General features: G+C 51.6%; 1 protein-coding gene across 1 annotated transcript in view; it reads left to right on the top strand.

Moving 5' to 3' along the window:
* Positions 1–5,943: 5,943 nt before the first annotated feature.
* The window catches only part of PAX7 (paired box 7), a 99,848-nt gene continuing 83,976 nt past the window's right edge, over positions 5,944–21,815 (top strand). The window contains exons 1-5 of the mRNA XM_065696337.1: positions 5,944–6,060; positions 6,167–6,425; positions 8,240–8,475; positions 9,100–9,229; positions 10,224–10,352. Of these exons, the coding sequence (XP_065552409.1) occupies positions 6,341–6,425; positions 8,240–8,475; positions 9,100–9,229; positions 10,224–10,352 (580 nt within the window). The 5' untranslated portion in view covers positions 5,944–6,060; positions 6,167–6,340. The remainder of the gene's footprint in view (positions 6,061–6,166; positions 6,426–8,239; positions 8,476–9,099; positions 9,230–10,223; positions 10,353–21,815) is intronic.

The raw sequence follows: 21,815 nt of genomic DNA, 5'->3' as shown, positions 1-21,815 counted from the left end.
TTAACCTTATTGCTCCCAGTCAGGGTGAAATAGCCCAGCTGTGAACCGGAGTGGGACAAAAAGGGCTTCTCCTGCCCATCCCTTTCTCTTCTGCAGTGACAGGAGCTGGCGGTGAATAGTGCAGTGGCTTCCAATGCAAGTCCTTTCAGGCCACAGGTGAGCTGGAAAGTATAAGGGAGAAGGGGAAGAAACCTTTGCAAATGCACTTTTTGATCTACCTTAACAACTGCTATAGAGAATTAAATGGAATTCATTGCTGTGATGAAGGAATTAATGGCAATACGGAGAATCAGGCTCAGGTAGGAGACCGGAATCCAAAGAAGGGAATAAAGCCTTGAAATTCAAATGAAAAAATTATTATATAGGCATAAAGGGAGGCTATTTTACACCTGTAAAACTAAATGTATAAATATGAAGCAACCGCTCCCTCTGGGAAGAGAGGATTGTGCTTTTAATTCACCCAGACAAATATGCAGCTTGGCTCCATCTGATTCCTTCCACTTCAGGAAAGACCAAACCAAACCCTTTGTGTTTTCTCCCCTCTGTGCTCACCACTTCTCCCAAGGACTTCTTTCTGCTGCAATGGCAGCATCCAGGGGCCAGATGAGGCTGTGAGATACAAGCCCTGGGTTCTGGTTAACCTGATTCTCCAAGCTTGATGTCCCCCTTGCCTACATAAAGGGCTGTCTTTACAGTGGATTCAGCTCCCAGAAAAGCCAGACAGCTGTGGAAGCACTGAGAGTGGCTGTGCTGTTAGATCCAGGCATCTCTGTGTGCTTTCCTTACCCCCCCAGCGCAAGGAAGGAAGAGTGATGTCTTTATGGGGGTGAGAAATGTTCTGGCCCTTAGTGCTGGAGTGGGACTAATCTGGGAACAGGTGAGTTATGAGGCAGATAACAGGGGATTTGGCTGCATATCCAGTGTGGAGGCAGCTTGAGTTATTTGAGGGCAGGTGCTCTGCTCTCTTTTGTCAATCCATCTTTAGTGTGCCTGAAGCTGGGGGTTTTGAAAGGCACCTCAAAACCATGACACCCCCTTATTCCCACTCTGTTCTCTTTCCTCTTACAGCATGCTGGTCCCTGGGTGCCCAGGCTCAGTTTTTCCCCCCGGGATGAGCGGAGTCCTTCCCACCTCCTCCAACAGCCCATTCCCTTGCAATATATCATTTGCAAATCCCCTTTTGCATCCTCATTCTGCCCCAGCAGCAGCTCTCACTGTGGCCAGGTCCTATTCCAGGGTGCTCTTTCTAACGCTGAACAAATCAAATGCGTGGAGAGAAGTGTTCCTCTTGTCTTGAAAACGCACGTGAAACGGGAAGCGAGGCCGGGAGCAGGAGCATAGGAATCCCGTTGTATGCAGGGAAAACCCAATTAGTGTGTGCACCCTGACAAAAGTAGAACTGAGCCTTTTAGCAAGGAGCAGTTAATCTGCTTTAGAGAAACTAAGCGGGGACTACCAGTGGAACAGAAGTTGGTGCGGGACTGTTGAATATCTCTAAAGCCACTTAGAGGTTCAAAGAAGGAACAAGGCCATTGCCAGCCTGATTATTTTGATTTGTTTAATGAAAATACTCAGCTCATTCCATAGATGTTATGCTTTGATAAGGCAATTGTTCAAGGGTGCAGCTTACATCCTAGTAATGCTGCACCCTGGGCAAATTAAACCTGACCCAGTGGAGAGGCAGAGCCAAGGAGCCCGGTGGTGTTGTGACACTCAGCCTTTTGTTCAGCACCCGGATGGGGAGCGGGATTTGGGGGAGTTTTATTCTTGGATTTGGGTCTTGCTTTCCCTGGATAAAAGAGACCTGAATTCCTGTTACGTGCACAAATTTAGAGCAGGGTTAACCCAGATCCTTGTGGAGTTGTAGGGTCAGTGTTGATGGTGCAGGAGCACCCTGCATTGGGGGAGAAGTGTAAACTTTTCCTTTGCAAATAGTCCTGGAAGTGGAAACTGGTTTGTTCCTGCTCCAGGGCTTCGGAAAGGGACTTCTTTCCTCCTTCAGCAGTGAAGTTAAGAGCATCTCTGGCAAATAAACAGAGCCTTGCTAAGGAAGAGGAGGAAGGAGGAGAATTGCAGACGAGCACCCAACCTGAGGGCTGTGCTCGGAGCTGGGGAGCCAGGCAAAGACCTTAAATCTCCCTTCCCTGTCTTTGCCTCTTGGAGCCCACCTGCAACCAACAGCAGATCTTGGCGATGAACGTGGGTCGTTTGTACCCCAGGACACATCTGGGGTCTTCTGGGAGCTGGAACATGGGAGGGCTCGTCTGCAGCAGCGGGTCGGGGATGCTGCGAGAGGCTTGAGGGGGATCAGGCATCAACTGTCTGCACCCAGATCCCATCTGCTTCGTGTCTGGGCTTTAATGGGAAGGAGGAAAATTCATTCCTTTGGATTTGGCTTCCCCGGTCCTGGAGCCACCTTTTATAACCAAGCAGCCCGTTTTTCCTGAGCCTGCAAATATTCCTGTGCTCCCCTGTGGGTTTCCTGAGAAGAACCCCCAAACGCTTGAGGCTCAATGGGGTGCTTTTCCTTTCACGATCTGTTCAATGGTCATCTAAAAAAAAAAATTCCCTCCTAAATATTATCCTAAACAGATATTTTTTTAAATCCACGGTTTTCAAGGTGGATTTATCGCCCTTTAAAGAGAGATTTATTGGATAATCGCTTAAAAAAATAATGCTTATTACTCCGGGATCTCAAATGGAAAACCTTCCCACATTAGTAATCTGCTTGTAATTGCAGAAAGTAGCAACTTTTCATTAAATCATTCATCCCCGGGCGGTTTTCCTTTTGCATCCTACTTGTGGAGGGGAGGAGAGGAAAATCGGGATCAAAACCTGCAGGTTTTAGTCGCCCAGATGAGATGCGTTTGACTTCTAAGGAGATTTCATATTTCTGGATCCGCACGGCTCTGGAAATGGGACGGCATCCCGAAAAAAGAAGAGTGTGACTTTATCTTGAGGAGAATGAGGATGAACAGTAATGGGTGGTTGGGGCTGCTCGCTGCCGGCACAGTGCTGATGCTCCGGCGATTTTAGGGGTAGGTTTAGCCAACCTGTGTGTATCCTTCTCAAGTCGAAAATTGCCCATAGAGCCCCTTTTTTCCCCCCAGCGTGGTGCTGTCAGCCCCCTCCTAGGAGGTATCCAACGTGAGGAGTCCCTTCCTCCCTCGGAGGATGCAGGGGATGGATGCTGGGGTGAGAGATGCTCCTAAAAAATCCAGCCAAGCCCTTCTGCTTATGAGTTGGCTTTCAGCGGCTGCTTCACAAGCCGTTTCTCCAAAGGGAATAGCGATGTACGGCATTTATCAACCAGAAACATACCTTAGGAAACCATGGAGATGGGCAGGGAAAGGGGGAAAGCGGGGAGGAATTCTGCCCCTGTTCCTTTAAGCAGTTACTTGCTCCTTTCCTGATTGATGCTTGTTTTAATCTATTGCTCGCTGCTCCCAGGAGAGAAAAGAAGGGGTCTCTCTTTTGTGAACATGGGTAATGAAGCAGAGCACGGGGGGAAAGGGAAAAAAGAGGGGGAATGTTAAAGATAGGCTAAAAGAGGGGTTCCCCGTTTCTCTGCTGGCTGCTCGGGTGCGCAGGTACCACGCGGCCCCCCGATCCGCATGTGAAATCGCCATTTCACCCCTGCACACTCCTTAATTGTTAGAAAAATGATTTGTGAAATTGCTTTCCAGCAGGAGGGTGCGTGTGTCCCCTCCGTCCCCCTCTGTGACAGCCCCTGTCACCCCCCGATGCCCCCCGAAGCCACAGTCGGGGCTGCTGCCGCACGCCAGCGCATCCCTGGAATTCAAAGCAACACCAAAGAAATGACAAAAATCAGAGTAGCTCTTTGCGTAGGGGCTGGAGGAGAAAGTGTTTTGCCTGAAAGTGTCAAATCTTACCCCAGTTTGGGGAGGGAAACAACTGCTGTGTGCGACGGGGGAAGGCAGGGACCGGCCCCGGCTTCTGCGGTTTAATCTTCCCCGGTGCTGGGAGAGCACAAACGTTTAATTTCCAACTTTATTCCCAGGCTTTTCCCCCCACTTCATCCGAGCAAATAATTGAATTACGGCGGCGCTGGAGGAAGGCGCCGGCCGAGGGGCTCCGCCACGGTCCCGCACGGCTCCACCCGCGATTTTCCTGCCGAAAACTTGGGGAATGCCGAGGTTTCGGGGAGGAGAGAGGCGTTCTTTTCGTTTGCAGGAGCCCCGAAGTCGGGGCAGCGCCCGGGCTGCGGAGACTTTGGGAGCAACTTGACACCTTGGAAAGAATTCCAGTATTGCCGGGGTTTGGGGTTGGTTTCCCTCTGTCCCGTCCGGTTTTTGGGGGGAGTTTGGATGAATTTTAGGCGTGGAAAAGGGGGAAAACCAACTCGGGGCCACGCAGCCGGGGTTAGGCTGAGCTTGGCGGCGGCGGAGGAAGAGGGTGAGGGATGAAGATGTGGCCGGACTGGGAGGGGTCCAGGCAGGGCTTTAATTTCAAAGCAAAACCCAGCCCTGGTGAAGGGAGGGGGGGATTAGGGGTGGCGATGCCCTCGAAGGGGGGGACAGGGAGGGGGTTTAGGGACCGCATTTTGGGTCCAGCCGGGTCAAAAGCTTCGTTTGCTGCTTTATTCCCCCCCCACCTCCCTTTATCCCCCGGGATGGTTTTAAGGGAGCGGGGGGGAGAAGTTTCCAGCGGTTTGCACTGCGAGTCCTTTTACAGCTGCAAACAAAAGGGGCCGTGAGCCCTGGCGTCATGCCCCGCTGCGAGGAGGATTCCTGCCCCGCTCCTGTTTAGGGGGGAAAACATTGGCTATTTGTTCGGCCCGGACCGGCGAGCGAGCGGGCAGCGAGCGGGACAACCGCGGGGAGCACCGGAGCTGCCCCCCTAACACTGCCCCCCTAACACACACACCCCCCCCATGGTACCAGCTGAGCCTGTCTCTTAATTAAAGATGGGATGTTAATGAAGGAGGAGCTCAGGGAGATACCTGCGGCTGGGCGGAGGAGGTGGAGGGGCTGCTCCCGGACCCGGCTTGGGGGGGTGGGGGAAGAGAAGGTGCTCCGAGCCCGGGTTGGAGCGGGACAGGACGAGCCGGCTTCCAAACTACGGCCGGGAATCGGGTGGAAGCGGGTCCCATATCCCCTAGGGGGGAGCGGGCTGTGGGGTGGTGGGTGCCGGGCTCGGGGGAAAAGCTGGGGGGGGGGGGGGGAAGGTATTTTATTGTATTAAATTTGTGGGTTTTATTTATTTACGATGTTTTTTTATTTGTTCGTTGTAAGTTTTAATTTAATACTTATAAATTAATTATTATTATCCGTGCTATTATATACGCTATTATAACCCACCCCTCCCCCGGGCCGGTCTCACCCCGCTGGGACTCGCACTAATGTTCAACTTTTTTAGGCACAAAAAAAATCAATTTATGTAAAGAAATAAATAGAAAAATTAACGCACCCCCCCCACCCCCCCTTCCCTAAACTTTCTCCTCGCTTCTTTCACCCCAATATATTTCCAAACCGGGGGAGGTCCCCCCCCAGCTTCCCACCCAAGGGAAGCCGAGCCTGGTTGTACATAACAATATCTTTAAAAGTGATGCTAATAAATAAAGCGATCCAACCGAAGGCGAGCCCGTGGCTTTCCCTGCTCGCTGGGAAGCTCCTGCCTCTTATTGGTACCCCCTTCCCCGGCCGTGGATAAAGGAAAGGAGCCGGAGCCTATCGCCGCCCGCTCCCCCCCCCCCCCTTCACCGCCCCAACTTCGGCGCTTTAACAACTTCTAAACCCTCCATCTGACATTCTCCCCCCGCTCTTCCTCCTCCTCCCCCCTCCCTTCCCTCCCACCAGCCCCCCCCCCAATACCAGCATCCTTTAAGCGACAGCACCAACCACTTAAGGAAAAAAAGAAGCCAACAACAAAATAAGGGGGGACTCGCTCCCCCCCCCCCCCCCCCCCCCCCTAAGCCCAGCCCAGCTCCGAGGCAACTTGGGCCGCGCCTGCCTCTCCCGGCAGTCGGGTTTACATTCCTGCGGAGCGCCCGCTCAGGCCGGGCGTGACATAGCCCTAAAACTTTACGAAGACTCGCTGGTGGGTGCCCCCCCCCCCCTTCCCCACCCCACCCCCCCCCCGTTATTCCATATATTTTTCATTTTGGACCCCCTTTTGGAGCAAAGATTTCTCCCTTGTTTTGCAGCCGCGGGCTGGAAGAGAAGCGCTTCGGCTCCGAGGAGAAGCATCCCCGCATCCCCCCCCCCTCCCCGCCCCGGCTCTCTCGGCTCTCCCGGGGCTCAGGGGTACCCTCCCCCTTCCCCTCTCCCCTCCCCGGTTTGAACCGGACCCTCTCCGCAGCCCCGATCCCCCCCACACCATGGCAGCTCTGCCCGGGACGGTGCCTCGGATGATGCGCCCGGCTCCAGGGCAAAACTACCCTCGGACGGGCTTCCCGCTGGAAGGTAGGTCCGGGAAAGCGCCTCCCTGAACTGCTCCTTCCCCAGCACCTCGGGGGGACCAGGGGGAAAGGGGGGGTCCCGGCCTCAGCATCCAACTTCTCCCCGATATTCAGCTCCTTTCCGCTGTAAACGCTCCATCCCTGCGAAATTACCGGGATTTGCTTTATTTTCCTCCCTATTTATATCGTAGTTTCAGGCTTCCCGCAGATTTAGGGGGGCAGGTTCGCACGGGTTAGTTTTTCCTTTTCTTTTTTCTCCTTCTTTTCCCCCTCCTTTTCCCCCTTCTTTTTTCTTTTCTTCTTTTTCCCCCCTCTCTTTCCTCCTTTTTCCCTTTCAACCCGCGAATGTCCCAACGCTTCCACCATCCCGCAAAGACTGGGAAAACCAAGCAAACTGAGCATGTTCCACTTTTCCAAGGGGAAAATAAGGGCGGAAATAAACACCCTTAAAGTACATTATAGCCAGGGTCTCCTTGGCCGGGGCTGGCGAAGGGACAGGGGGGGACTTTGTAGCTGTCACCTCACCAAGTGTCATCCCAATCTCGCAGCGCATCCACTTCCCCATCATCTGCTTTCCTTTATTATTTTCCCTGCGTTACGGGTTATTATTTCCAGGCATACACCGGGAATTACATATATCTAAAAAAAAGGGCGAAATCCAAGCGGGACCCTTCTCCCCGCATTTATTAAACAGGAAAATTTCCTCCTGACCGTGATCAAGTGGCGAAACTCAAACCTGGGCAAAACCACGCAGGCTGCAAAACACACAAGCTGGGGGGATTTGGTGAAGTGCTTTTCTGTAGCAAATGAAGTAAAACAGACGGCAAGGGAAAGGATCAAAGGATTACAACAATATTTGCACAACATGACTGGGAATAATGAAAAGAGAGAGCGGCCGGCGGTTTTAGTACCTCTTGAATGTAAAATTGGCCACTCGAGTGTTATCTGTCGATAATGATATATCCAGGGAGTGCTGGCCGAGTGACTTGGAATTAGTGGTGCATGATTCTTGTTAAATCGCGAGGCAATTTCTGGAATCGACTTTTCTTTGTATAAAGAACAGTCCCTCGCCCCCTCCAGCCTTCCCGCAAATTACCCAGCTGAGTTCGCTCCCCCTTTTTTTCCCTATGTTTTCCTTCTTTTTTTTTTTTTCCCTTCCCTTATTTTCCAGCCTGTGAAATCGTCTTAATCTGCAAGATCTCCATTGCGAGATATTAAATACATTGGGGAGAGGGATTAAGGAGCCGCCGCTCCGGATGGGGATGCGCTGGACAAGGTGTCGGGGAGCCGCGGTTGTACCGCGCTTGTTCCGCCTTAACCAAACCCCCCCAAAGCCGCAGGAAAAATCAAAAGGGAGAAAAGCCCCTCGAGGGTGATTCCAGAGGTTATTTCCCCAAAGTTTGTTTGGAAGCAGCTGTAATTCGGAGCAAAAAGTGGAGTGGGTTTTGGGGGAGAATGGGAAGTTTCTTTAGGGGGTTGCTATGCGGTTTTCAATCGTTCCTTATTTCAGACGTTAAAGCGTTTAAATCAGAGGTGTGGAATGACAGGAATTATATAGAGAGGGAGACACGGGCACAGCGGCGTGATGGGCTACGGGGTGGTTCAATTCCCCTCTATCAACGGGAAAAGTCTTTCCCCATGATAAATGCGGAGGCCAGGGGATGGGCGAGAGGTTTCTCCCTTCTTCGCAAGCTTCAGCCATCACGAGAGAAGCTGAAGGTGCGGGGGGGGATGTGCCCCGTTTTGCCGGATTTTCCCCTCTTTTAACTTTTTCCCTCCCAACTGTTGGGATGGTTTTTCCCCCCTTTTGCTCTCCAGTTTCCACCCCGCTGGGCCAGGGCCGGGTGAACCAGCTCGGAGGGGTGTTCATCAACGGCCGACCGCTGCCCAACCACATCCGTCATAAAATCGTGGAGATGGCCCATCACGGGATCCGGCCCTGCGTGATCTCCCGGCAGCTGAGGGTCTCCCATGGCTGCGTCTCCAAAATCCTCTGTAGGTACCAGGAGACGGGCTCCATCCGTCCCGGAGCCATCGGAGGCAGCAAGCCCAGGGTGAGTGTAATGCTGGGGCTGAGCTGAACCCCTCGCCTTAGGTTACAGTGAAGATTTCTTCAGGGGGATAGAAGTTTCTCAGGTGGATACGCAAGGAAAAGAGGGAGGAGAGGAAAGGGCTTTAATAAAGCCGCGATTTGCAGGCTCCGATGGGTAGACACTGGTGCCGAGTTGAAGGCTATGAATAACTTAAAGTGATTCCCTATCCCCCTCCATGTGCAACAAGTGGTGTGAGTTCAAGCATTTGCTTCGACCCGGGGCTTGGGGGCAGCAGGAGAGCTGATGGTTTAGAGAATAATAAATCGCTGGATGTACATAAAGCATCCTCTGCACCCCCTCCCTGCCTCCTTCTCCCATAAGGCTCAGGATAAACCCATCCTGGCTGGTCTCTGTGCTCCCCAGGGACTCTACTTTAAGAGTGGCCAACATTTGGCCTTTTCCCTGCTTTCTTTTCCTCCTTGCCCCCATTCAGATCCCTATTTTCAGCCCCCCGAGGCAGCAGCCAGGGTAAGGAGGATTGAACCGAGCTGAACGGTTTCTCTTTTCAATTAAAAGCGCTTCTTCTCTCCCCTTTCCCTCTCTCTGCACACGCGGGCACGCACCGGTGTCCCTTGATCACAAAAGCAGGTTGCAACTCCTGACGTGGAGAAGAAAATCGAGGAATACAAACGGGAAAACCCCGGGATGTTTAGCTGGGAGATCCGAGACAGGCTCCTGAAGGACGGGCACTGCGACCGGAGCACTGTGCCCTCAGGTGAGAAGGCAGCTTGGCAAGAAGGACACCCCGATTCCCAAATGAAGATGGAGGGAATTGAGGATTGCCACCACAAAATGCTTCCAGGGGCTATAAACATCTTCTCGGCCTTTGCTTTGATAGAGGAGAGGGGAAAATAAATCACCCCAAGCAAAGCCACAGCAGCAAATAAACATCAGGGGGGTTGTGCCCCGGCCACGCTGCGGTCTGCTGGGAAAACAAACACAAACACAACGGTTTTCCCAACTTATCCCAACTCCCATGAAAGCAGGGAGGGATGTCCCGGTGCAGAGGGAGCCTGTCTGGATGCAGCCTCCAAATCCAGGGTTGCAGGGACCCCGGTTGTCCTGTTGGGATCTGCTTGCTCAGCGGGGGTTGCAGAGCAGCATCTCCATCAGCAAGGGATCCCCATCGCCCATGGAAAGCGACCTTGTACCCCAATATCGGGCCTGCAGGGATGTGCTTGGGGTCTGATGAGCTCTTTAGGTCCTGTCTGTGAGCTCCCCTCTATTTCTGGGGGGGGGGGGGGTGAGCCTTCTCTGTAGAGCACATCTCCCCCAAAGCAGGACAGGGCCCAGGTCTGAACCCAGCTTTCGGGGTCCTATTTGGGGCTGGGGTGGAAGCTGGGTATTGGGGACCTTTTCCCTGTCACAAGGTAGGTTGTAGTCCAAGGGGTGCGTGCCTCAGGGTATTGCACTGGCTGTGATGCTCTGGGGGGTGTTGTGCACAAGCGGTGCTGCTCCCCGGGTGTCTCAGGGAGACAGTGATGAGCGCATCCAACTTTGGGTGTCCACTTTAGCAGCTCGTTTTGGAGGGCACAGAGGACCAGGCATGTGTGTACTCCTGGGAAAAGGGGTGCGGATGCCCTTTGTGCGTGCACAAGGCCTCCTGCCCAAGTCCCGCAGCCCCAGCTTGGGTTTTCCCAGCCGGCTTCCACCTCGCCTTCCCAGGCAGCTTATACTTGCCTTTTTGTCTTTGACTGTCTGAGGTTTAGTGAGTTCGATTAGCCGTGTGCTACGCATCAAATTCGGGAAGAAAGAGGAAGAGGAGGACTGCGACAAGAAGGAGGAAGACGGGGAGAAGAAGGCCAAGCACAGCATAGACGGCATCCTGGGCGACAAAGGTAAAGGCAGCCGCGCGTGGCCCAGGGCTTGGCTTGGAGGGGACATGGAGGAGAGGGGACATGGAGGAGAGGGGACATGTGCCCCCCTATCAAGAGTAAGATGGGATGGCTTCAGAGCCTCTTCTATTTGTCCTGTCTGCAAGCAGAGTCGAGGTGCGACGCAGGGCCATGGAGGGGATGGTGGTACCCAGCCCCTCAGGCTGCGGATGCTTCCCCAGGAGAAAGAGTTGCTGGTGGTTTGCTCTGGATTAATTATATATAAGAAGGGAAAGGAGATGGCTGGGGGGTGAGAGGCATCTCTGATTCCTAAATGAATTTGTTAAACAGATTTCTCTCCTGCTCTCTAAGTGGTCCCCTGAAACTCCAACTGACAGTTGACCGATTTGGCCAATCAATATCAATTAGAGGAGCCGGGATCGGCGCTGCCGCAGAGCCGCTGGCGCTGGGGAAGCGCGGAGGGGAGATGGGGAGTCCTCGGATCGGGGGGAACAGGGGGTCTGAACCCCTAAGTCCAATCAGGAGCAATAAGTGAGGCGTTCCTGATGAAAGACATGAGGCCAGGCTGGTGTGAGGGGAAATCTCGCTGTTGTCACCTCCCATGGTTGGCACTTACCTTGTGGGAGGAAAAATGAAACTGTTTAAAGGCTGTAAATGTGAGGGATGAGGCGCGGCAACGTGGCACTTGTCATTTGCTTTTTGGCGAGCTCGGTGGGGGTGACGACTCCCCTTCGCCCCCCAAAAAAGAGGGAAAGGTGTTGGTTTTAGGGGGCATCATTGAGGTTTATCGATGAGGGAAGTTTGGAGCAGCGGGAGGGAGGAGCTGGAGTATCGGTTTAAGCAGAAAATGATTCCCTTGTGTCGCAGAGCTCAGCGTTTTTTTGGGGGGGGGGAAACAGCAATTATCTAAGTCTTGGGGATGGGCTCCAGGAAATTGGGGTTGGCTGCTTTCCTCCCAAATTGATGGTAAAATAGCGATGGCCGTCGGAGTTCCGGGATGAGAGGTATTTTCCACATCCCCAATCCGGCTGTGGGAAGCAGCGGGGGAATCGCTGCCAAAGTTTCTCCCTAGCCACAAAGTTTTCCCTATTTTGGGACAATGAGGGTGAGTGGGGAAATATCGGGAGGGCACAAAAAAAAAAAGCTTCTCCGTGTCGCCATCAAACGTTCCTGAGAGTTTTAAATGAAGGTGCACAAAAGGGGTTTATTTAAGGATCCGATCCCCCTTTTTTTTCCAACCTTGAAGATGAACTTCACTTACAAAGACCTTCAAGTCTATTGAAGCTTTATAAGTAAAAGATTCCTGACCACAAAAGCAAACAGAAGAGAAAAAGGGGGAAAAAAAGGGGAGGGGGAAAAGGGTGGAAAACCCTGGGCTGCCTTAAAACGGGAGTAAAGGGATGGGGGAGGGAGGGCTTGTCTATTCTCATTCAAAATTCGGCAAGGAGGAGAAAAAGTTTGGACAAAGGGCCGAGGAATGGAAGAAAGGGAGATAAATTATTCAAAACTCCCTGCTGTTAGATAGTTTTGTAATATTATAGGACCGTCTGTTGGAAAAAGGGGAGCCGTTGGACGTTGCAAAATGTTGCTTGTGATTTGGAAACAGGCGATGCTCATTTGCAAATCGGGGCTATTGTGTCCGCTAAAAGCTCCCCCCCATCACTTCGGGGTCACTTTATATATGGGGGGGGGAGGGATTTTTGGGGTTTGAGGGTTCGAGATTAATTGTATTCGAGCCTCATCACTTGAAAAAAAATACCATTTTTAACATCATTGATTTAGTTTCTTGTCCGTGCGCATTTTCCCCATCACCACCCCCAAAAATCAAACGCGTAGGGATGGAGCTGGAGGCTTTTGATTCCTTGAGACCAGGCAGAAGTGCGTGTCAATAAGCAAAACGAAACGCTCTCTTCTTCCTTCATGGGTAACATCGCGGACAAATAAATCACGGTCCCTCCGTTCTGTGTGAAACCAGCTCGGTTTGAATCCAGGGCAAATTCCTGATGCCGGAGCCCGCGGAGCGCCGCGGTACCTCCGCAGCCGCGCTTCCCTCGCGGCCCTTCCGATAAACCCCGCTTTATCCCTAATATTTTCAATCCTTTTTTTCCCTCCTTTTCCATCGCGTCCTGACTCTTCTTATGGGAAATTTACCCCCAAAAAGCTCCGGTTTGGGGGCACGGGGGGTGGGAGCATCAACCGCGGCAGCGGGATGGAGCCGGCGGCGGCCGAGCGCTGCCGCGATCGCAGCAAGATCCAACGCGATTAAAAACTAACCCTTAGAAACTGATAATAACGAAAACGAAACTCGAATTTACCGCCGTCAATGTGTGTTTTCACGTCCGGAAAAGTTGCAATGGCCCCGATTAGGCGAACGGGTGATTTAACTTGTCAAATACTCAGGGGCGGTGAATGTAGGCTCGGGTTTGACTTTTAGTTTTGGCTCGAAAATAATCATATTCTTTAGAGATGCGGGTCCCTCCCCATTCATTTTCCTTGGGAAAATAAAAACACAACCGCGCTCCTGCCACTTGTTCTCCAGCTCCGCTTTTCCTGCGCGGCTTTGGGTTGGGTTTGGGGGGGGGGGTGTTAAAAGCATTTGTATTATTCGAGCGGATGGGGGGAGAGGGGGGAAACTTTGTTTTGGCCTTTTTCCTCTTGACAAACGCCTTTGCTCCATTTGCGGGTTCTCCTTGCGGGGAGCCGGAGGAAGACAGCCCTAAATGCTCTCTCTTTTTAAGTGTTAAAGAAAGCTTCCACCCTGCGCCTGTTTCTTTCTATCGTCTGCTTGGCATTTAATAATGTTAAGACTTATTAGAGCTGGTAATGAAAACTGTGGCTGTTGAATAGGGAGCTGTGTTGGAGAAGGGTGTAATAGCTCCAAGGCATGCTAAGAAATGTATTTATCCCCAATCAGTACTCACTCTCTGAGTTCCCAGCACAAACGTTAAGTTGAAGGGTTTTAAGGCAGATTAAATTGAGCCTTTATTTCTTTGCACTTTCATCTTTAAACGGCTCACTCCAGCTCGCCCTGGGCATATATTCATGAGGCTTCACTTTATTTTTTTTTCCCCTTATTTTATTATTTATTTATTCCCCCCCCCCCCCCCCATCCTTGTTAAAACCGAGTTATTATTATTTGGGGCTGTTGTTATTTATTATGACTGGTGGGGTTTATTAGGGAGGGTCACGCGTGGGTGATGCGCTGCTCTTCCGTGCTGCTCGATAGGGATGGAGGAGGAAAAGGGGAGAATTTAAGCATCCCCAAATCTCAGGGGGTGCTGGGGAAGGTGCTCAACCTTCAATGCGGGAGGAGCAAGGAGGGGGCTCATCCTGGCGGCGTATTAATTGCAACCAGACGCGGATGAAAGGGGGGAGCTGGGGTTATGCAGGAAGAGAGGGTAGTTCAGAAATGTGCCGTGTCCCCCCTCCTCGATGTGTCACCCCACGGCCACGCGTGGGGCAGCCAGTCCTGGTCCCCCTGTACCGCGGCGGGATGTGGGGCACGATGCCCGCGGATGATGCTGAGGGTTCTGGAGGTGCTCGCAGGGTGCGGGGCGGGGGGGGGCCCGTACACCTGGGCTGAATTCAGGGAGTTTTCATTCATTTCCTTCTCTTCTTCATTTCGCCAAACTCCGCTTTCCGACGCGGAGTTGTTTCCCCCGATCGTTGCTTCGTTCCCCACCCGTGGGATGGGGAAACCCGAGTGGGAAACCCGGGAGGGGGGATATTTATTGCGGATGGGAACGGCGTCCAAGTGTGAACAACAACTCGAAGGGGGCGATATTTGGACATTTGGAGGTGATAATTTAATTTCGTAGCGGTCATTGATACTTATTGGGGGTGGGGGGTGGTGGGGGAATGGAAACAGGAGGAGGCTGGACTGGCTATACAAGGTCCTACAAATTGAATTAGGGGGAAAGGGAGAAGGAGAAAGTGGGGAACCCGCCTCCGGAAAGGCGTTTTGCTTCCCAAGCTGGGATGGGGGGAGATGCGGAGTCAATTTATCAGCAAACAATCTGCATTGATTTAAAACCAACAAGCGCTGTCTCTGTAAATGTATGTTTAGAAGGGAGCTGGGGGGGGGGGGCGGGTGGGGGGGGAAAGAGACACTTCATCAAATCAAGGGATTACGAAAGGTTGGCAATCTAATCAAACAGAGCCCAGGCGGGATTTGTGAGTGTTGCGAGTGGGATCAGCTCTAATAATGGGGGGCAGGAAAGAGATAGGGTAGTGTCAAGCAATTCATTGGCTTTAGGCTGAGTTATTCTGTGCATATTTCAGTGAGAAGAGGGAAAAGGAGGGGAAAAAAAAAAGGAAAAAAGAGGCAGGGAGAGGGAGAAGGAAGGGGGGTGGATGTGAGCACACACGGAGCTTACATGGCACAAAAAAAGCTGAGACAAATGAGGTACAACAATAAACACAGATAACAATTACAAAGGCAAACAGTGGCTTTTGGGAACAAGTAGCTGCAGAACCTGGTCTACATAAACAAAGTAGGCAAATGTTTGCAAGATAAACTCCTTCCTAAATGAAGTGTGACGGGAAGGAGAGAAGAGAGGAGGAGAGATAAGGTTGGAAGGGGGAATAAACGAGTATAATCTAATACAAGACGTTTTAAAAAACAAACTTAAGACAAGGATGCGGGGAGAGAGGTTCAATTATACAGTAGGGAGTGAAATAATATAAGGGAGATGTTTGTGATCCAGGGTTTGTTTGAGGTTTTTTTCTTTTCCTACATCATTCCCCCTCTTTGCTTTGGGGGTGAAGAATCGGTTCAATCATAGACCGAGGAATAGGAAAGGGGAATGCTGGTATCGGAAGCGCTGGCTGGCAAGTGGGGTGCCTGGGGTTCAGCTCGGATGGGAAAGGAAATACGTTTGGGACATTATAATCTCTAATTCGAAGGTGGACGGTAGATTACATTGCCCTGGGAGGGGTAGGAAGCAGACATTTGGCGATGCTGGAGAGATGGATGCCGTGATAGGGGCGCAGAGGAAGGAAGCCGTAAAGGTCTAGTTCTAATCCGAGGTTTCGCCCGTAATTGGGCAGGAGAGAGAAGGCAGAGATTGAATTAAGCGGCAGGAAAGGCTGTGAGGGGAACGTGTGATCCAGGTGTGCTCGGGGGTTATTCGGAAACAAACAGATCCCCCCCAAAGAAAGAACCCCTCTCTTAACCCCCAAATAATGTAAAGAAATAGTTTAAGGCTGTGTTGGGGCTTATTCTCTTTTATAAAGCCATGTCTATATGGCTCTCTCCAAATGAGAATTGTATATAAGAGGGGAGAGACGTGTCTGCAGTGTGGTTAAAGGAATTAGATATTTACCAGTTTGAAATAAGCCTGGTTATAAAAAAGAAGGGGGAGAGAGAGAGAGAGAGAGACACTGAAAAGATGAGACGGGAGAACACTTCAAACGAATTCATCATCTGGAGTGGTGAAGGGGAGATTTAGAGACAGTATTGGGAAGTTATTTAGATATTAATAACATATTTTCCTGAGGCGTCAGGAGTGCCTCCATACGCACTTTTTTCTCGCAGCTATTTGGCTGGGTGAAATATGGGAGACCCAAATGTTGGGAAGAGATAACACAATCAGCCTAGCCCTGGTCCTGTGACTGCATCATAGCATTAAACCCGGATTAACCTCCCCTTTCTCCCCCTCCCCTTCTCCCAGTTACTTCCCCCCCATCCCAAAGCCCCCCCCCCCCCCCCCCCCGCCGCCCCCCTCCCATTCCAAGAAGCTTTCCAAATTTTTCAGGGGAATTTACATGGCAGGATTTTAAAGCACATATAACACTGGCCTTAAAGCTGTAAGGTTCTTACTCGAGCATTAGGGTAAAGCGGGGATGGGGGGGGGGGGAAGTATCTTTCTAAAAATTACGTTTGCTACAAAAGAAATAAGCAAATAAGGGACCCTCTTAAGACCTGAGCTTTGCAGATATTATATATTTATAGAGTCTATTAAAAAAGAAGAAGAAAAAGCCCGTTTCACTGCCACATTCTCATCACCAGCGGGTTTGGACTTTTAAAATGGTTATTATTTAACCTGAACTTCAATCTGGTTTAGGCTCTGGTGGGGTTTTACTGGCGGAGAGAAGATGCTGGGGGGTGGGTCCCAGGCCGGGAAGCAGCGGATGGGGATGGGAAGAGGGATCCCCGCGCTCCCGGGCGGGAGGTGCTCCTGCGCCCCGGGCACCGCTTCCACCTCCCTAGCGCTGAAGATGCAGATGGAGCATCCAGAGCCCTCGGGGGCTGGATTTTGAGGGGCTCCTTGTCCCTATCTCCCCTATCAACCCAGGAAAATAGGAATTAAGGGGTTGGGAAGCGCAGGTGCAGCTCACGGAGGGAGGAGAGGTTGGGATGGGGACATGGCTTTGCTGCGTTCCCGCGGGTGGGAGGTTTGCTGCATCCCTCCCCACTCCCGGCATCTCCCCATCTTCCCAAAAAACCCTCCTCTTTCCCAGCTCACCCCCTCCCGGGGCTGGTACCCACCGGGAAGGGCTCGCACTTGGCATCATCTTGCCACAAAAGAAATTAGATGTCAGCTGATGCCTGTTTATAAAGACATTTGTCATGTGGAGTTGGGAGAGAAGTGGGGAAGAGCTGAGGGGGGCGAGAGCCGGAGCTGTTCTCAAGGCAGAATATGAAGGTGCAAGTGATGATGATATTTTGGGGGCACGGTCTGGGACTGACCCTTGCACTTGAGGGGACCTCAGGGCTGTCGGAAGGGAGAAGGAGGGATTACAACTCCTTGGAGAGGGGTTGTAACTCCTTGGAGGGGGATTGCGACTCCTTGGAGAGGCTGGGAAAGAGAGAAGGAGGGGAGGAAAAAAAGAGAGTGAGAAAGAAAAAGTAGGTGAGGAAAAGTAGAGGCAGCTTGAGGAAATTGAGAAGCTTATAGTCTTTGATCCTTGGATGCTTTTCCTTATCAGAAACATTTGTGGTGACACCGGTACAAAGGAAGTTCATCATATTACAGACTGCTAGGGCTGCTTGCAGGAATCACTGTCTATTAATTAGCAGGCGCTCTGTCTTGTGGGACATACCAGATCTGAGGCTCCACATTACTTGCTTGGATGGCTCTGGGTCCTGTGATGAATTGTTGTGAAGGGCCGGTGCTGTTTATAGGCTCTGCAGGGACAGCCGAGGCAGGGGGGAGGCGGGGAGGACCCTCGCTTCATTCATGAAATATATCTATATCTATCAATCTATAGCCGGAGATGGGGGGGGGGGGGGAGCGGCGCGGGGGGGGGGAGTGCCTCATTCATGAAGCCTGCAGCTGAGGACACATTTTAGCTCATCCATTTTGTGCGTGGCTGCGGGTCCCGGCCAGGACGCGCTGGTCGGGGGTTCCCGGGGGGGGTTGCGCTTGAAACGAGGGGAAATAGAGTCAAAAAAGAAGGATAAAAGACCAGCCAAGTCTTCCTAAGCAGAGGGCGAATGAGGCGAGGAGGTCGAGCTAGAAGAGGAGTGTTTCTCTTTCCTCAGCATCCCGCGGGATGCTCCCCTCATCTCCACCTGCCAACGTGGAAAAGGGGGAAAAAAGTCTTTTTCTGGGGAAGAAAAAAGCTGGGGTTCAAAGTGGGGGGGTTGCCTTCCCTATGGCTGGTGCCCCCTCCCCGCCCTGCCCCCCTGGAGGTGGGCTGGGGGGGGCACGGAGAATGCTCTGCACTCCATGGAGGATGCTCTGCACCCCGGGGCGGGGGGGGCTCAGAGGAGTCAGGGGAAGCACGAACTATTTTTACACCCACTGTCCCCTTCAGGGTGACTGTCCTTGCCCTGGGCTCGCTCCTTCTCTTTGGAAGAGGGAGGAAAAACCCTTCTTGGTTTTCACTCGGCTCTTGCTGGTTGTTTTTAGGTAGGTTTTTTTGGTTGTTGCTAAAATTGGAAGGCAGCACTCTGCCTGACCTTGGGGAGGGGGCGAGGGCAGGGCCGCGGCGGGGCCCCCCCCCGGGGGGGTGCGGGCAGGAGAAGGGGGGGGGCAGCCCGCAGCCTTCAGTGCTGCCTTTGTCCGGAGACCCTAAAGCCCGCGGATCAAAGTGACCTGGTGGCATCTTTAAAAGAGGGGGAGGAGGAGAGGGGGGAGGAAGTTAGGAAACTGCCCAAATCCAAGGGAAGGAAGAGGGGAAGGGCGAAAAAAAAGTGTTATTTTCCTATTTCCCAAGGGAAGGGGGAAAATCTGCTCCTGCTCCGCTGCTATTTCCCTCGGTGTCCAGACCTGGGCTGGAGGGGAAGGTCCGGAGCGACAGCAAGCCTCTAATATGTATATATGTGTGTATATATATGTATATATATATACACATATATACATATATACACATATATATATGTATATATACACACACGTAGTATATATATAATTTTTCTTTCGTTCGCATTATAGGGAAGAATTGATTTGCATTCTTATTGGGAATTAAAGGAGAGCGAGGAAAGTTGCCTCGACTGGATTGCTGCTTTCGAGCACTTCCCCTCCAAGTCGAGTTATAAATACCCGGGTGCTTTTCGCCTTCCTTAAAGTTCGAAGGGGCTTTAAATCGCCCGTGAAACTTCCCACTGTTAAACAACTCCGTAAAGATGATGATGGTTTCTTTTTCCTTGTGAGAATCAGTCCAAGCAGAGCCTCGCCTTACTTTATATGCTTTAATAAGCATCCACCGGCTGCTTTACTTTGCATTTTTAAATGTATAAGCGTCTTTAAAAGGAGAGGGTGAAGGTACAAAGGACACTGCGATGTCGAGGGATATTCAGGGGACAGTCATGTTTAAATTCGCTACAATTGTCTCCGGCACATTCGATTGCTCGGGAAAGAAAAAGAGAAAGAAACATTGACATGAATGGGAATGGGGGCTGGGGGGGACGGGATTAATAGCCCCCAGCCTTTGTATGGTGGAAATTATCCAGGAGAGGGTACAGAGCCGGAGCTGGGGATTTTAAAGGAGTATATGGATATATAAATACATATATGCCCACATAGACGCGCGCCTGTAGCAAAAAGCTTGCGTTTTCAAGTGGGATTCGCTGTTTTCCTGTGCAGTAACTTAATGATTTTGAAATTCATCCCCCACTTCTCAGGAAGATGCCTGTTTGATGTTAAATAGCAGCAAATTGAGCTATTTGAAGCCTCTTCTTTTGGTTGTTGTTGTTTGAGAATGGGAATATTCGGGTTGTACCTTGTTGCTCTTGTTTCTTTTTTCCTGGAGTTTTCCCCTTAATCTCCTTCCAGCCACAAACCCTCCCTTGTGCGTGCGGCTGAATGTGCTCGCAGCGGGTAAACTGCGATTTCCATTCCTGAAAATCCAGCAAAAGGAGGGGGAAAGTTTTCCTTTTTTTTGGGGGGGGGGGGGTAACAAATGGGGTTTATTTTTAAACAAACAAAATAACGCAGTTCTTGCCACCCTCTCTTCATTGGAGAAGGGGGTGTCAAGAGGGAAAGACGCTACAACCCCAGATTAAGACGCATTTGAAGGACGATGGGAACCAGGATGATTAAATCCAAGTGATGTTTAGGGGGGAAATTAGATATATAAAGTCAAAATCTCCGCGCTCCTCAAGGGAAAATGCTCAGGGGTTAATAGTGCAGAGATGGACAATCTTCCCTGTTTCTGCTTGGCAAGAGCAAATCTCCGTCAAGGAGCAAAATAAGGTGGTGGTTGTGATCCATGGCTGAGGAATCAACTAATTCCAGCGCGAAGCAGAAAGCCGGGTGGGTTGAGAGTTCACTTGCAAAGAGTCAAGTGTCCCCCGCGGAGCAAAAACTGCCCCCGGCAGCAGGAAAACCTGAATAGTGGCAGGATTTTTCCCCATGAGAGGCAGGGAAGGGGAAAAGCGGAGCCGAACCCCCCGCTCCCCACCCGGCTGCTGTGGTTTGCGAGTTTTCGCTCCGATTTTAAACTTTACCCAGGCTGAATTTCATCTTTTTTGACTCTTTTGCCACCCCCTTCTCTTTCCCCCCTCCTTTTCTGTCTGTATTTTTTTGCCTTGCTCTGTTTTCTCCCCTTAACCTCCTTTTTTTTCCTTCTTCTTCACCCCCCCCCCCTTTTTTTTTTTTTTGTCCGCCTTTCATTTGAAGCGAGGCTTTACAGCTTGCTACACTTTCTAAGTGCATCAATAGCCACTTTAGAAATACAAACAACTTTTAAAGATAAAATAACCAAACCAGAATGGGACTTTCAATGGGGGAATAGTTGTTGTCCTTTACCATGGAGTGTGCAGCCGCCTCTGCCTAATCCAGCTTTCATTTTCACCGACAAATGCCAAGAATCTATATCTGTCTCCCAACCCCTCGGGAGCTTGATTACACGACAAAAGGCTGCCATTATCCGCAGGAGAAAACAGGGAGGGGACAAGGGGGCTCGGGCCTCTGAGGATGAGGGCATCTCCAAACTATTGACTTAGTGGATGAAGTCAAGAGCAAACACGCTGAGATCTAAAAGGGGGGAAGCCGCTGGGAGGGGGGGAGATGCTCAGGGAAGGAACGGAGGGAAAGCAGCAGCAGCAAGTCCTTGAAAGTAGCGCGGAAGAGGAAGGAGAGAGTTTTGGGGGGGATTAATCCAGCTGTGGAAAGGTTTTGCCCCCCCCACCCCGACCCAAGAGCAGGTTGATTGGGGAAAGCTCCCATTCCGACCCCGTTATTCCCATCCCCGCCCTTGTCTTCCCTCGTGGTGAGATTAGATTCCTTTTTAAAGCTCTTCTCCACCTTTCCAATGGGGAATTGGGGTCTTTCCTTTCGTTGAGACAGGAAAAAAAGGAGGTAATCGCCAAGTCCTGCTTCTGAGGGGATAGGAATGGAGGGTGCGGGGTCCCCACGCACCCGAGCTGAGTAACCTCCCCGGATTAGCGGTACCCCAATATCTTGTCCCCCCCGAATCTGGGGGGCATAAGGAACACCCTCCCGCTGCCTTCGGAAGCGGCGGCCGACGTCTGCTTTACTCCCCATACTGCGAATAAACTGGGTCAAGGTCTCGGCTGCGCGTTTGGCCGAGGAGCCGCGATGCTCCCCGGGCTCGGCCCCGCGGAAGGGCTGAGAATTAGGGGCTGCGAGAGATGGGAAGGAAGGCAAATAAACTGCCTGCCAAGCCCTCTCTGGCAGGGGGGAGAAGTGTCGTGTCCGTGTGCCTGCCCCCCGTTCCCATCGCTGCTTTCCAGGCTGGGCTGCCCGCTGTTCGCATCAACAGCCGCAACAGCGGCTGCTGAGCGGGGTTTGCAGTCCAGGCTCATCCCAGCCAGTCGCGGACTAAAGTTATGCCAGCCCTATCTGTAATTTATCTGGGACACTTAGGGAGGAATCCTCCCGGTGAGGGGAGTCCTAGAAGCGGTACCAAAGGAGTTCCACTGGCCTTAATTACTCTTTAATCAACCTAACACTGCAGTCCCTTTAAAGAGCTGCTTTGGGTGCAAGAGCTACGGTTAAGCATCTGCTTCCCAGCCGAGGAGCCAAAACCCGGCTCCAGTTTAAGGGGTTTAAAGGT

The sequence above is a fragment of the Lathamus discolor genome, chromosome 16 (assembly GCF_037157495.1).
Source record: "Lathamus discolor isolate bLatDis1 chromosome 16, bLatDis1.hap1, whole genome shotgun sequence".
In the NCBI taxonomy this organism is placed as follows: domain Eukaryota; kingdom Metazoa; phylum Chordata; class Aves; order Psittaciformes; family Psittacidae; genus Lathamus; species Lathamus discolor.
Note: the sequence above shows the minus strand (reverse complement) of the source record. Positions and strands in the feature narration are given on the sequence as shown.